We start from the raw sequence: 16,980 nt of genomic DNA, 5'->3' as shown, positions 1-16,980 counted from the left end.
TTTAGCATTTATAGTATAACGTTCTAAACGTTTTCATATTGCACTTTTTTTTTTTGCACCTACCCTTAAAATTTCTGCTGCCCAAACTATGACATGAGCATGTGAGAAATCTTTATCGGGATAAAATTCGAACCTATCAGGCACTTATATAACTGCATTGTAACATCAAGTATTATTTATATAAATTATTTATATTATAAAAATCCTTCTTCTTGTTAAAATAAAAAGTATTTCAAGTGAGATAAGGAACATATTCAATATAGAATACATCCACTACTAGTTGAGTATATAGGTAGGTCTATTATTACTGAATTCTTACCCTTTTCTTTCAAGAACTTTCCAATGCAACTGTGACATGACAACTTACCGAGGCGAGTTTTGTGAAGTACCCACCTCCACAGCACCAACAGTCACTGAAAGTCAAGGGAAAACGTGCTACGGAAACTACTACGGCAGCAACTGCTTGACCTACTGTAAAGCTGCTGACGACTGTTCCGGACATTACAAATGCGACCCACAGACTGGACGAAAGGTTTGTCTGCCAGGATGGACACAAGAGTCGAACTGTACACGCCGTTATCCAAACAGCACTAGCGATGCTGGATGTGGTTGCCAAAATGGAGGTCAGTGTTTTAACGGCACATGCTGTTGCCCAGTCGAGTTTACGGGAAGTCGTTGCCAGGAAAAAGCTCTGTACTGCCCAAACAATCCCTGCAAAAACGGTGGCACTTGTTTTGAACAAGATTCGGAATTTTGGTGTGTTTGTCCGGAAATGTTTACTGGAGAGATCTGCGAGACAATGCGGTATCCCAATAAGAATTGCAAGGAGAACTACTATGGCCCTAATTGCGAGCAATACTGTAAAGCCAGTTATCAATGCGGCTCGACTGGTGGGCAATACTACTGTGATGAACTGACGGGCATGAAAGTCTGTATGTTTGGTTGGACGGGACCCCAGTGCGACCAGCGGGACCCGAACGCCAATCACGCCGTACCATGCCCTAGGAGCACGTGCAGAAACGGCGGCTCGTGTTACAACAGTACCTGTTGCTGCCTACCCGGGTTCACGGGTTCGTTGTGCCACATAGAAATTCTAGAGTGTGAAAGTAACCCTTGCCTCAACGACGCAGTCTGTTCAGATCTAATCAATGGTTACTTATGTACTTGTAAAAACGGCTTCACAGGAACCAATTGCGAGCTGGAGCAAAAAAACCCTATCGTCAAAAACGACACGGAAGAATACGGTGACCCATGTGAAGATGTTACTTGTCTGAATGGTGGCACTTGCCTCACTATAGGGAAGAAAGAGTTCTTTTGTATGTGTTCAGGAGAAAGATATGTAGGGACCTACTGTGAGAAAGAGATCGCTCCAAGATCACCGAACCCTTACTGCCCGATGCACTATTACGGCAACAACTGTACAACAAAGTGCATCGAAGAAAATTCGGAGAAAGGACATTATCTTTGCGACCCCACAAACGGTCAGATAATTTGTAGATGTGGCTGGACCGGTCAACGTTGTGACCGTAGGATCCTTCCAGTTGAATTCGATCCGGAGTGTCCAGTATATGGCACTGGTTGTAAGAACAACGGCAGTTGCTTTAAAGGCTATTGTTTATGCCCTTACCCATATTCTGGAAGATTTTGTGAAGAGGAAAAACTAGCATGTTACTCAAATCCATGTGGACCATTTGGAATTTGTCTTGACATAAAATCTGGTTATTCCTGCCAGTGTAACCCAGGCTATTCCGGCAAAAATTGTGACATTCTGGACGACAAAACCGGCATTGATTTCTCCTGGTCAATTCCAATATTTCTGGAGACTGAAACTAATCTAGACCCAACTGCTTCACAAAAGAATCCTCCTCAGACAGAAAGCCTACTTACAGCTGCAGTTTCTACTATGTCAAGCTTGCTACCAGTTAAGGACACGTCTTTGTCATATATCAGTACAATTCCTATTGATTATACAGCCACAACATCACAAGCATTTCTGTTTACTAGTGGTGAGTCTTTACAATCTCAAAGCATATTTCAATCAGAGACAAAACATTTATTTCCGAGTCTTACTGCAGCCCAAGACAGCGGTCATCTCTATACAACGAGCGAAATGTTTTTATCCCATTTGGTAACCGACTTAGACTTAAAGGCAACTTTTATAAGTACGTTTCAACCGTCACGGCCTTCCTCTTTAATATCAGAATCATCGGCTATTGCGACGCGATGCGGAAGTTTTACATGTTACAATGGAGGTGTCTGTGACATAATAAGCAACACTTGTAAATGCCCAAGGGCTAATATGGGTCAGTTCTGTGAAATAATGGACTCAATGACCAGTTGGGAATCCAAGATTACCCCAACTGCGTCTCTGCTTTCGTCACTGATGTCCGAGTCATCGGCTATTGTGACGCGATGCGGAAGTTTTACATGTTACAATGGAGGTGTCTGTGACATAATAAGCAACACTTGTAAATGCCCAAGGGCTAATATGGGTCAGTTCTGTGAAATAATGGACTCAATGACCAGTTGGGAATCCAAGATTACCCCAACTGCGTCTCTGCTTTCGTCACTGATGTCCGAGTCATCGGCTATTGTGACGCGATGCGGAACTTTTACATGTTACAATGGAGGTGACTGTGACATAATAGGCAACACTTGTAAATGCCCAAGGGCTAATATGGGTCAGTTCTGTGAAATAATGGACTCAATGACCAGTTGGGAATCCAAGATTACCCCAACTGCGTCTCTGCTTTCGTCACTGATGTCCGAGTCATCGGCTATTGTGACGCGATGCGGAAGTTTTACATGTTACAATGGAGGTGTCTGTGACATAATAAGCAACACTTGTAAATGCCCAAGGGCTAATATGGGTCAGTTCTGTGAAATAATGGACTCAATGACCAGTTGGGAATCCAAGATTACCCCAACTGCGTCTCTGCTTTCGTCACTGATGTCCGAGTCATCGGCTATTGTGACGCGATGCGGAACTTTTACATGTTACAATGGAGGTGACTGTGACATAATAGGCAACACTTGTAAATGCCCAAGGGCTAATATGGGTCAGTTCTGTGAAATAATGGACTCAATGACCAGTTGGGAATCCAAGATTACCCCAACTGCGTCTCTGCTTTCGTCACTGATGTCCGAGTCATCGGCTATTGTGACGCGATGCGGAAGTTTTACATGTTACAATGGAGGTGTCTGTGACATAATAAGCAACACTTGTAAATGCCCAAGGGCTAATATGGGTCAGTTCTGTGAAATAATGGACTCAATGACCAGTTGGGAATCCAAGATTACCCCAACTGCGTCTCTGCTTTCGTCACTGATGTCCGAGTCATCGGCTATTGCTACGCGATGCGGAAGTTTTACATGTTACAATGGAGGTGTCTGTGACATAATAAGCAACACTTGTAAATGCCCAAGGGCTAATATGGGTCAGTTCTGTGAAATAATGGACTCAATGACCAGTTGGGAATCCAAGATTACCCCAACTGAGTCTCTGCTTTCGTCACTGATGTCCGAGTCATCGGCTATTGCTACGCGATGCGGAAGTTTTACATGTTACAATGGAGGTGTCTGTGACATAATAAGCAACACTTGTAAATGCCCAAGGGCTAATATGGGTCAGTTCTGTGAAATAATGGACTCAATGACCAGTTGGGAATCCAAGATTACTCCAACTGCCTCTCTGCAGTCTTCATCGGCACCCGAGTCATCGGTCATGGCTACACGATGTGGCAGCCTAACGTGTGTGAACGGTGGCATCTGTGAAACGTCACCAATAGGCAGTACATGTAAATGCCCTAAGGCAAATATGGGTCAGTTCTGTGAAATAGTGGATTCTTGGACTGGTTCGACAACAATGTCAGTTTCCTATCATTATATTGACAATACCGCTTCTTCTATTCAGAAACTGGACAGCTTGTCCACATGGCAGACTACACTTGATTTTAAAGTTGTGAGTGCAACTGATTCAGTCATACAAGTTCGATCAATGCCCACTTCTTATGTAACACACATTTCAGGTAGTGCCAGTTTTTACATTAACCACTTAGTATCCGATGTTAAATTTGGTGAAACATCTTTGATGCAGACAATTTTACCTTCACAAAACATCGGAGAAATGTCTGTGTCAGGTATTTTTGGTAACATTGTTTCCACGTCGGGTCAATATACAGCATCCACGCATACTCCAAATAATGAAAATGTGTTTGCTTCATCCTACAATGCCGTTGCGACAGAAGCACCCCCACATTCAGGCACAAGTTCAGGACAACCTTTAGGAACACTTTCAGGGTCAATGAATGCCGGACCGATGTCAGTACAAGATTCAATCTATTTGCAATCTACAACCAACCTGCACCATACTCTTGTCATAGACTCTATTGTCCAGAGGAGTAGTTACCCTGGGAAAACAGTGTCATTATCCTCAGGATATACTCAGCAGTCATCATACTACGATTCAGCAGTCAGCGGATACGTCTTTGCAACTATGGCGCCAGGTGACGTTAGGTTAACGGCTTCCCTAGATACTGCTTTCAAATCGCGTGATCACGATGCAACTCCGTCAATGAGCTCTGAAATCCACAATTTTATATCAACCACTGATAGTCTTGGTACAACGAGATCAATGCAAGGCTCGGAACACATTTTCCAATCGGATTTCTTCTACATGACTAGCGGTCAAATGTCAGCAACTTCTCACAGGGACAGCATGCTGGACTCTCTCAGTCAACAACTTCACTCAAATACTTTCCTATTTAATCCAAGTGATCACACTTCCTTAGTGTCATTCCCCCATACAGCATTACAGTCAAGCTCTGAGTACTCCCCAAACAACCTTGATACAGACACCATGAGTGTATCTAACTCCCTAAACCCATCGGATTACGTCCCTGCACAATCATTGTTCGGAAATTCTCTTACTACTGGAAACCCTGGCAATGCTGGTTCATTAGTGGGAACACCTTCAAGTATGTTCCTCTCTTCTGGATCTTTCAGCAAGCTTGTGCCTACAGCGCAAAGTTATGCAACAGTTTCAGCCTCTCCTTTCCAAGTCACAGATAAGTATTCACCCTTATCCATAGATCCATCACTGTCTTTACTCTCAAATGCTCAGAGATTATCAACACTTCCGATGGACTCGTCATTACCTAGCTCTCATGTTCAGAGATTATCAACAGTGCCTGTTGTCTCTTCAATGTCATTTGGCACTCAATTCTACCAAAGTACTGATGCTTTATCAACGTTGGTTACCCCAACTTCCTTACCCAACACGCACATTGCATTGAATACACAAACCTCATCAGGTCCAAGAGTTTCATCCTTGTCAGAAACGTTTAGTTCTGGTACACAAAGTGTGGTTGTGTCACGGTCAACATCTTATGTAGCAGTCTCATCAACTGCCATAGTGACTGGTTCGCCATCTATTGCTACTCAAAACCCCCCGAGACCGATATTTGGTAAGAATTTTTACTTTTAACATTCCTAAACCTTTAAAAAGTTTTTCCCCCAATAAATGTCTCTTCTAACAGAGTATTCTGTATTACTTTTTTTCAATTCTACATCTCTTATTATATTCTAAAGGTGAGATTTACATTATCAACATGGTCAGTGACTTGAAAGTATTGATACAGTTTCTACAGACAGCATTCATTTCAGCTTTTCAAACAGGTTCGTCAAGGACTTAAAAAAAAAGTTTCCTAAAAAATATAAATCCATAATTTTATTCAACTTATATTCGAATACTAATTGATCAGTGTATTGGTCACACATATATATGATATGTAATGAGCGCACGTCTGGTTATTTGTTCTTTCAGGCAAACCTTGTTGCTTTACGATAACACCAGACGACAGTGACAAATATTTTGACGATACTTGGTGAGTGATGATTGTAATAGTTTTCTTCAATAAGTTTCCATTTTTTTATTTGTTCTATTTGTTTATACAAAATTTTTACACTTAAAAAATGATAGAATTTGAGCCTCAACCATAAAACTGGGGCCCCACATTTTAAATGGCCTATATTATTAGCGATAGAGAAAGAAAGAAAGAAAGAGGGAGGGAAAGCGAACGAATGCATTGACTATGTAGAAGTTTCATGTTGTTTTATGCACAAGCTACTCTATTACAACGATATGTAGGAAACATTGTTTTTTTCATGCGCATCTGTAAATAACTGCAACATTTCTCACAGAAAGAGTTTTATTTACTGGTATTTTAAAGTTGTATTTCAAACTGGATCTAAATGGTAAATGATTTAAGTTAGTTCAGGATTAGCTAATTATTATTATTTGTATGTTGTGACACCTCCTAGTGTGCTACTAGATCTTTGTATGTAAGTATACTTGTTTGGATATGAACCTTATTAGGTTACTAAATTCATAAAGCAGGTTGAATACTAAGTAAGTTTTATGGTTAAAAGCTATGTGAATAAAAAAGCCATGCCTGTTTGTTTTCTTCATTCTCACCAGGAATCCGCTAGTTCGTATTGAGTATAAACTGACTCCACCTTCCAGTGACCTAGACATGGTCTATATTCGAGATATCATGTTAACTGAGCTGGACCGTCTTCTGGAGTCTACTGCAGTCTTTGTCGCCAACGGAAACAAAGTTTACCGTGGTAGACCCCACGGGCCAGAAGTTATATTTAGCCTTGATATCACGGGCGAGGTAGTCATGACAACTTACGCTAAAATCAGCAGCGTTATTGATGAGAGCTGGCTGGCAAGTAATGCAGGTTGGTTTGACGATACAGGAAAGCATGTGATAAGTTTATGTAGCTTCAAAAAAACTTGACATTTCTAACACTCTAGATCTTTTTGTTGGTAATTCTTCACCTCAGGTTTTTATTAATATTGAAAGACCAACAATAAAATTACTATTAAGATACAAAAATATATCGATCTAGAACTACATCATACTGTACATGCAACATGCTGCAACATACCCATGGCCATGCCCATTTGCCATTATCATATTCATATTCATTATATTGTTTCATTACATGTTTTGTTTTGTTATTTCCAAAAATTCTCTGCAAGTTCCAGACCAAAGAGGCACTGTGGCTGAGTGGTAAAGAGCTTGGCTTCTGAATCTGGGTCCTGGTGAAAACTGGGATTTTAATTTCGGGATCTTCGGGCGTCTCTGAGTCCACTAAGCTCTAATCATGGTTACCTGATGTTAGTTGGGGAATAGTAAGGCTGTTGGTCGTTGTGCTGGCCACAGGACACTCTCATTAACTTTAGGCCACAGAAAAAAGATTACCTTTACATCACCTGCCCTATCGACCATTAGGTTAGAAAGGGGTAGGCCTACTTTACTCTTTTTTGTAGACTAAACTGTCAACCCAATTAATCATCCACCCTTATTCTTAGCATAAGTGTTCCACTCTGTGCAAAATATTTTTGTTTAGGTTACTGAAAGCAAAATATGTGTATCTTTAAGTCAAATGGATATTTTTCTTGATAAACTAAAAAAAAAATTCAATGTTGACATTTAAATTTAAGAAAATTGAGCTAAAAATGGAAGAGCTTAGAAAATGTAATTCTGCAGAGCTAAAACGTGCACAAAAATTATTATAAAATAAAAAAAAACATAGCTTATCAACACTTAGATTTATTTAGTAAACCAGATGCACCAAAAAGCTATATATATATATATCATCGGTAGTGGAAAACCATTAATAATATAGAAGGTATACATATTAAAAATAAGCACTTGATCATTTACTAGCAAGAACTTTTAGAAGAGAGCTAAAAACAATTTGATGTTTCACAACTTTTAGATGTGATTTCATGTTAATTTAAATTTTCACAACTTTCAAATGTGAATGATATTTCATGTTGATGTAAATTTTCACATTTTTCAGATGTGAGGGATATTTCATGTTAGTTTAAATTTTCAGGTTGTGGCTGTACATACAGAAGTCAGATTGTTTACGGTCAGAAATCGGCTGGAAGATATGGGTAAATAAAATTAAGTAAAATCATTAGCAGTGTCGGACTTACCACAGTGCAAGATTACATCCACTCATAGCCACACCCTTAAAGGGGCCTCTACATTTCAAAAATATGTATTTAAACAAAATATGCATTTAAATAAAATAAAATAAAAGGAAACTGAGACGAAATTTATAAGTACTCTATCTCTTTCCTCTCCAACATGACATTTATCAGTATTACTGAGTGCATTATAAGTTGAGTTTTAAGAGGGTAGGGGCCTACACAAAAATCCTTCCCTTACTAAATACGGAACTTCTAAATATAATGTTGATATTGACTCACTCTATAAATAAATATCCGGTTTTGACTAAGCTTTATTGATCCTTATTGGAAATTTGTTGTGATTACAAACACTCTTGTAATTACCTATTAGTGATAACTGTATACAAATTTGATAAGAATTAAACTAATTATGTAGCCCATCTACCCAGTAAACCTTTCCCTAGAAGATTATAATTCATTATCTTTCAGAACTCGAGTGACAAGACTCTATTATGTCATGTACAAAAATGATGTCCTGCAGCTGACATTGACCAGAGAGGCACCTTTGGCTTCATTCATCGTTGCTGCCTTCAATGCCCGGCGTGACCTGTATGGCATCTACCGTCATGGCGAGGTCATGTCATACAACTATCGTTACGAAGCTGTCATCAACAAGGGTCTCAGGCTGACATCACAAATGGGCCTCCTGGCCAGCACAGCACTGAAAACGCAGTGGCAGCGGTATCTAAATAGTAAGGTGTAAAAGACCTTAACTGGTGAATTTGTTGACCTGATATTGACTACTTCTCTATTAATTCATAATTTCTTCTTGTTCCAGGAGACAGATAGATCTAGATCTAATAATAATAATAATATTAAAGCATGGGCGTAGCCATGGAAACTAGAAACATGTTTTTTTTAACAATTAAATTTATAATTTCAAGGCTTGGTATAACAATTGGTTAAAGGAAAGTCAACATTTGGTGTGATCCAGGGCATGCATAACCATCAACTTATGACTTTTTGTTAGTCCTATCAGTATAATGTAGCATTGTGCATAGACAATGTATATATATATATATATATATATACAGTGCTTTTTTTTTGACAGTACGGTGTACTGGCACCTTTTTCAATATGGGGAAAAAATGTGTACTTTCTTGCATTTTAACATTTATTATTAATTTATTAGTAGTTAAAAGTTAGGCAATCCATCACTGAGTACCGGCACCTATTTTTTTTTATTTACAAAAAAGCACTGTATATATATATATATATATATATATATATATATATATATATATATATATATATATATATATATATATATATATATATATATATATATATATATATATATATAGGGTTATTAAAAACCAAAATCATTTGGCTAAATTTTAAAAAAATTAAACAAAAATTATTACCAAGCTGGACACAAGTGTTGTATGTAATTTCAAGTTTTTATTACATGCTTTACAAGTGTTCAATGTGAGTGTGGCTACCATCAATGGCAATGACAACATCAAGTCAATATGAAAATGATATCCAAACACATTTCAGAATGTCCCCTTCCACAGTGCTGATTGCGGCTGTTATTGGTTCATTCATGTCTTTAATATTCACTGGAAATTGTGGAACGAAAACTTTGTCTTTAACAATTAACATGCCCCCATAGGAAAAAGTCACTGCATTGTGACAATGGCATTTTGTTTTCACTAACTAAGCACACAAAACATGCTGAGGATTCACCATTTTGAGGTCAAATAACCACAGGATTTTCTTAGAAAGATAAATTGAAATTAACAAGTTGAAATTGATACCCAGATAACCATAACTCCACATCAAATGAGCACCCATTCAGTCCATTGCAATGCTTTCATTAAAAATAAAGGGAGGTAATGGATTTAATTTTAAAAAAAAATTATTTCAACGCTTCCTCTTTTTTTTTTGTAGGTACTCAATGTTCCAGATCAATTTGTAATGTATCAGTAAGTTTTACACGCCCAGATGTACTATATTCTGATCTTAGGTAGGTTTATCCCACAGAACAGATATTCATTTAGTGTTCATTAAATACATTTTGCATTTTAGTTACATCCCTTATTGAACATTTTTAAATGACTAGACTTTCGTCTTCCATTTTTTTTTCTTTGGCTGGTATCTCAATTTGTTAAATGATACCATGCATAAGTCTAAAATATGTGATTTGCATTTCTTGAAACCATTCCACAAAAGTTTGTTTTTTTTCCAAATTCATTTTTTTGAGTGAACATTAGCCTAAAGTGACTTATTCTGTTATAGAGAGCTATAAATGTACATATATCAAAACCTGCCTAAAAATAGTTATGATTATTTGTGTCAATTTTTTCTGAGCTCACTATTAAACTATTTCTATTCAAAACATTTTCATGTCAGGGACTTAATGTCAACTAAGTATTAAAGAAACCTGAAAATCTTGTTTTAATTAGGTTCTAGAGGAAAGGGGAGAGCAGTGGCAACAAGCATAATATTGTTTTTTTATCATTCTTTTATCTCCCTTCTTATACCCATCAACATGTTGATGATTTCATTTTTACTCTGGAATTAGATGAAATTTGTGGACAAAAAGAAGTAATTGAAAGCAAATCAAAATTTACATCCATCTTTCAATCATGCATTATTTTGCATCAGTTGCAAACTTTTTATTTTCATTTTACATGTTAAGTTGTTTAGAAAAGGTGATTGAATCGTTTTCTAGGATGTAACAAATTCTTCTATGACTTTAACAGTCCTGGAGCAATCTTAACAAGTTTGAGCTATTTCATCTTTCTTAATGGAGCTTTACTCAAGCCAGCGTCAGTCAAGCCTCCTACACTGGGTGACATGGGGGATCTCTTCAGCCCTTGTGGCTGTCAAAAACGTTCCATTCATTCATTTTATGTATATGGAGAAGTTCCTTATTTCACGCTGAACAGAATTGTCAATGAAATGATACAAGGTAAGAAGTTAATGAAGCTAATTCCTTATTTTTTTTTTTAAATTCTATTGTTAATGTACAAGCTCTTTTTTTTAATAATCAATTATGTATATAGCTTATTATCAAACTAGATGTATCTGTGTGATTGCATAAATATTTATTTTTTTTAGATGAGAAAAATGCTACAATAATATCTCGAGAATTTTATTATGATATTTATGGGTAAGTTTATCTCAAAACCATATTTTTCATCTTTATATATGCTGTGTATTTATGTGTTATGTTAGTTAGTTATGTTAGTTTTTAAGTATCAAACAATGTAGGAAACTAATATAAAAAAAAAACCTTGATCTGTCATGAATAAATTTTTTATTGTTTCCCTCTCATCCATTAGGAGTCTCTTGACAAAGGTCAGCTTTAGGCCATCATCTTTCAGCTCTTGGATTCCAGGAAAATCAAATAACAACTTCAAAAATGTGTTTGCCATTCGCAACCTGAAGGTTCTGGAGGATGGTTTGCCCATTAAACAGCAATACCGATTAGTTCTTCAAGGGTCAGTGCTGAACCAGAGTGCAGAAGCTGTGCAGAAGATACTTAATGAGGCCTGGAGTTCAAACAACAGAGGTGAGCTTGTAAACTTTTAATGCTTTTTAAAAAAGTTATTGTTTTTGTAACTAGTGTGACAGTGGAATCATAACATAAAGTGCTCCTGATATATTGATAAATGTTTTCGGATTGAACTAATTGAACATAGAATAAAATAGAAAAAAAAAACATTAGTATAAGGTTTATTTAGGTTTTAAACATGAGTATAAAGTGAATTAATATAAAAGTAACTCTAATTAAATTAATGCATCTATATCTTTAAGCGAAGTGTAACTCTTATTAATAAATGGGTTGACTTAGGTATGAAACTCTTGTTTACATTTGATAGATGGCATTTGAAATGGTAGGATTTGTTTACACAATTGTATTTATGGGATCTGACCGTCTTAGACTTGCTCTTTTGAAAATGGCATCAAAGGGAAATAGAATGATAAGAGAAATGAGACTGACACATAAAATAATTAATACCTTACCTTTTTGTGTCAAATATCACAAGTACTGAATGAATGTTTATTTACAACAACTAAGAATTATTTGCTTTATGGGAATTACTAGAAGTCAGTGTTTGATCACAGTTTTATTAAAGCTGTTTTACTGATCTTTACTGGTCTTGTATTCCAGACATTGCTCCAGAGGATCTTTCAGCTTACATTATCAAATTGGACTCAGAAAATTTTCTGACAAGCAAGTAAGTGATTCTGCCATCAACTTGATGGTCATAATGACAAAATTTGTGACTTCATTTCAAAGTTCATTTTAAAAAATAAAATGCTTCACATCTTTTATGTAAATGATATTACAGGAACATAGATAAAAAAACATATTTCTAGAATTTTTAATGATTTGTTTTTAAACATCAAGACATTTTATTTTTTTTAAATATTAACTAACTATAACAATTCAAAATCAATCTCCTCGTTATAAGTATTTTATGAAAATAATCCACATATTACAAAGGAACTATGAACATCTGAAACACTATCTTATCTTTTTATACATGTACCTGTTTAAGAAACTTTTCTAGTGGATGTTCATTTTGAATGTGAATAGATGCACACTTTAAAGGGGATATATTCTAGACAACTTTTCTCCATTTTTGTTTTTTTAAAGTTAAAAAAATATTGCCTACATATCTTTTATTTTTTATAGTGGAAGTCAAGTTACTATTGTTTACTATGTGGTTATTGTTGACCAAGCGGATGCAAGTCTCACCATAGCTGAAGAACCATCCATGGACAGCATTGTGACCACCTTTGGGAAATTAGCAGGTGGAAAATTTGCTGTGTGCACATGCTCTGTTTCCAGACAGCAGAACATTAGTACTGTGGGTAATTTTAATGCTGCTAACTTAACACAACTAGAGCTAGTGAAGAGAGCTTTGGCTGATGCATGGAGGGACACTAACAAAGGTAAGCTCTTTTGAAATGGTAGCGCATATACAAAAAATAATGTGTATTTATCAAAGCTTGGAAGTTCTTTATCTACAAGCAAAAAAATATTTTAGCACAATTTCCTTGTTTGTAGTCTAATGGTTATTAAGTTAAAACAATGAGTACATCTTTATGTAAGTCAGTTTTATTTGCAAGTGCTCTGAGTTTCTTTGTCTTTCTTTGAGCCACTCTCTTTTTTTGTAAAGCTAGAAACTCAAATGAGAAAGGATTGGTTTGAGCTAGTATTTCTCAAGTTAGATGGGGTTAGCATATTCTGAATTCATCATTGCATAATAATATTTTATTGAATTATTATAAACAAAAATATTATTGGTCTTTATTATCTCCAGATTACACAGGAAACATAACGGTCAACATACACAACATGACTAGCAACCAGTCCAGGTAAATGGTAATTTTGTCATACAAAACTCACATTGTAGCATAGTTAAACAAATTTAAACTCTTTCTTAGAGGGTTCAGATATATAATGTAGGTCTATAACCTTTGATTTTTCAGAGATCAAGGTCAGACAACTGTATTTAGCATTGCTCTAGATGGCGGTCAGCCGGGAGTTACAGACATTGACTTACAGAAACCAACAGGTACACTGGTCACTCGCTTTTCTGATTCTGAGTCCACTGTCACTCTAGTGCAAGATGGTGGAACAGAGACACGAACTGGTCAATCGGATGATTTTGTAAGTATTTAGTGGTCTAATTTTTTTATTATTTTATATATGGATGCAGAGAATAGCAAGTAGGTATTTTAATGTCTGAGGGTTGAGTTAATTGCCTCAAGGGTTGAGGTGATTAACTTCTTAGTTTTGTAGTGTTGATTGCATGTATTCTATTTAAAAAGTAACTAGAGCTAGATAAAGATTCCAGTAAAGGTGCCAGTATAGAGCTATTCTTGTTGAAAACAACTGCCCAAATTATGGCTCCTATCCTGGATAAGGGATGCCAAGGGGGAATATTTTGCTGTGAGATTAAATAGAAGAAAATGGCAGCTTGCTTGGTAGAGACAAGACTATCTTGCAGAAACAGTACAGTACCTTTACCGAGCTAGTGAACTCAAACAAAAGCTATTGTATACAAAAATGAGAAGATAGCAAACTTAGATGAATCTTTCTCCAGCAGAGAGCTTTTTTATTTACATCGAATTTGTCAAAAATATATCAATCAAGGCAGAAATGGTGCAAAATGAAAATTAAATGCACTTCACAGCAAACACAACATTGTGGTTGTACTTTATATTAACAACCAGACAACATTAATAAGATTATCTGTCATGCCATCTTGAACTCTTGACAATGTTTTTCATAATTATGTAAACTTGTAATGTTTGGATTCTATTTTTTTTTCTATTTATTATTGATTTCTATCATCATGTTGTAAAGTTATTTCTTTGCTATAGACCTCATACTATTTTCTTTGCTATAGACCTCATACTATTTTGTTCATTAACATTCAGAATTCATCCATCTTCATTCATCATTTTAATAAGCCTCCATATGAAAGCAGAATATTGAAAATGATATGTTCATGACCATTGATTAAAAAATATCATTTACTCTTGAACTTAACACAATGCTGAAGATTACAAACAAATTTTGATAGTTAACTCTGTACTGTCTTGTTCCTTGTTTTTAAATATTGCATGAGTCTTTTTTTCCTTTTCTGATCTGATAATGCTTCAAAAGCAAGTGAATAATGCTTGTTAAAATTAAGAACTAAATACAATAAATTATAATCTCTGATTTATATACATACACAATAGTTTCAAAAATGTCCTTTTATTTTACATTGTGCAAAAAAATCAACCTATCAACTTATTCAAGACATATTTAGCTGTTAAAATGATGAGCAAATATTAGTCACATTAATTATACACACTATATTCATTTTCTTACACATAAGAAACATAACTAATCCCACCATTACTAAAAAAGAAATGAATTTTAATGTATCTTTTAAAAGACATGAATCTCCCAGGTAATTGTATATAGCACTTGGACACTCCTTCTGTTTTTATCAACTAAATACTCTAGACTTCTGTGTGATTTTGTCCCTGCTATCTTGTACTAGTCTTGAATTGCATGAACTTTGCATGTTTTCTCAATTTCAGCCTTGGTACATCCCAGTGGGTGTTATTCTAGCACTACTACTTGTATTTGTTGTCATGTTCGTCTTCATCTGCATAGTAAGGGACAGGTAGGTACACATCATGTTCAGCATGGCTAAGGGTTGGTTCTAAATTATTTGCATGTTAGACTTATTTTAAATCTCTTCAGACAAAAATGTGTAAAATAATTGTCCCAGATTTCCATGTTTAGTCTATGAAACAAAGGATGCATTTCTTGTTTGAATTGGTTTTAAGAGTCCATATGTTATGCAAGGCAAAATCAACCTAGTAACTGTAAATCAAAGTTTAGTGAAAATGTTTCCTTTCATAATATTTTGTTTCATTGTATTGGTATATTAACTACAATACATGCATCAATATAATGATTAATAATATAATTGAGGCTGGAGCTTCACCCAGGCCTCCTCTATAGGAGAGATATGAGATGAACATGAACAGCCTACAAATTTGATTGGTTGGCATCCTCTAGAATTTTAGTTTCCAGACTCCTGTAGAGTTCAAATGTCTTTTAATTTTGTCTTCATTAATTAGAATCTTATAATTAATAAGTGAGCTCATTCTCTGAAAATAATACATGTATTACTTTTTCATTTTATTTCATTTTCATTAAAATCGAGGATTAAATCCACTTGTTATTCAGTAAATTGTATCTTGTAGATCTATAGAGTAGATATTTAAAAAAAAATGAAATGAAGGCCAACTAGTAATGCATTTGGCTTATGAATCAAAGGTCACATGCTCAGATCTCATTTAAGGTTACAATTTTCAATTCTGAATCATCTCTGTATTCACAGAGCTGTAGTGGGTAACTTCCTTGTTGAGGAGAAAGCTGGTAATTTTTGCCAGTTGCTCACAGCAACATGTACAGATATTCTTCGAAGGAAGCTTTAGTTTTATATTTTACATTGGAAAGTTTTTTAAAGATTAGTTTACATGAAATTGTCTACTAACATTTTTATGTTATGTCATGTTTTAGTCAAAGTCTTGCACTAAATTCTATTACTCTACAGAAGAAAGGATTCCAAAGAAATCGACAATAATCCTGATGACTTCCAGGAAGACAACTTTGATAAAGAACATTTTACCATGGAACCAGTTGCTTTTGAAAATGAGGCTTTCCGAAATCTAGAGATGATGTCACAGTCATACATAGTCAATCCAGACGAACATTAGAACGGCCCATTCTAATTGGATAAAAGAAATTGTCTGAATTGGTGTGTGTATGGTTGTGTATGAGTGACATTGTTGAAGGATAACTGAAGATGGATGTTCTCAATTAATTTGTACATAAAGTTGTTTCCCTGGATACTCTATTCTATTCAAAGTTCTTGCATTTAAATATAAATATATTTTTTTAATGTACATAATGGTTAATAACATTTTATAACTTCGAGTTACAAATTGTTTGTTATACTTACATAAGACTTCAGTTGTGGAAGCACAGATAAAGGGTAATAATATAATAGTAATATTTTAAAAGACATAAAAATAGATTCTGGACTTTATATTCAGTTGATTATGAAATATAATATATATATATATTAATAATATTATAATATAATATAATATATAATTAGAGAAGGACTGAAAGAAAACGATTGAAATATTAATATTTGGAATATTTCCCATACAAAACATTTGGCAACTGACCTATTTAGCATAGTGACCCAGCTTTGTGGGGGGATCTTTCATAGTCTTACGTTAATGTAATGTTTTAAAAATGTATGTTTATATAGATTGTATGGGCTATAAGCCCACTCCTTCACTGCACCTTTCAGTCCTTAAACTGACAGATCCTAAACACCTTGCATTGATGACTGTTAAAAAACAATCACATTAACAGTTTTTATCAC

At 35.3% G+C, this 16,980-nt stretch overlaps 1 protein-coding gene across 2 annotated transcripts in view; it reads left to right on the top strand.

Moving 5' to 3' along the window:
- The window catches only part of LOC106065087 (uncharacterized), a 31,107-nt gene extending 14,491 nt beyond the window's left edge, over positions 1-16,616 (top strand). Inside the window, exons 8-23 of one of the 2 annotated variants that reach the window (XM_013223847.2) lie at positions 334-5,465; positions 5,590-5,676; positions 5,825-5,885; positions 6,479-6,744; positions 7,912-7,972; positions 8,480-8,742; positions 9,944-10,019; positions 10,759-10,967; positions 11,117-11,168; positions 11,341-11,570; positions 12,174-12,240; positions 12,702-12,961; positions 13,333-13,387; positions 13,502-13,682; positions 15,110-15,195; positions 16,138-16,616. In XM_013223847.2, coding sequence (XP_013079301.2) covers positions 334-5,465; positions 5,590-5,676; positions 5,825-5,885; positions 6,479-6,744; positions 7,912-7,972; positions 8,480-8,742; positions 9,944-10,019; positions 10,759-10,967; positions 11,117-11,168; positions 11,341-11,570; positions 12,174-12,240; positions 12,702-12,961; positions 13,333-13,387; positions 13,502-13,682; positions 15,110-15,195; positions 16,138-16,300 — 7,249 coding nt within the window. In that variant the 3' untranslated portion in view covers positions 16,301-16,616. The remainder of the gene's footprint in view (positions 1-333; positions 5,466-5,589; positions 5,677-5,824; positions 5,886-6,478; positions 6,745-7,911; positions 7,973-8,479; positions 8,743-9,943; positions 10,020-10,758; positions 10,968-11,116; positions 11,169-11,340; positions 11,571-12,173; positions 12,241-12,701; positions 12,962-13,332; positions 13,388-13,501; positions 13,683-15,109; positions 15,196-16,137) is intronic. The other variant, XM_013223854.2, reaches the window with a different exon arrangement.
- The last annotated feature ends 364 nt before the right edge of the window (positions 16,617-16,980 follow it).

Source organism: Biomphalaria glabrata, chromosome 5, assembly GCF_947242115.1.
Source record: "Biomphalaria glabrata chromosome 5, xgBioGlab47.1, whole genome shotgun sequence".
NCBI lineage: Eukaryota > Metazoa > Mollusca > Gastropoda > Planorbidae > Biomphalaria > Biomphalaria glabrata.
This window is presented reverse-complemented; position numbering and strand designations above follow the sequence as displayed.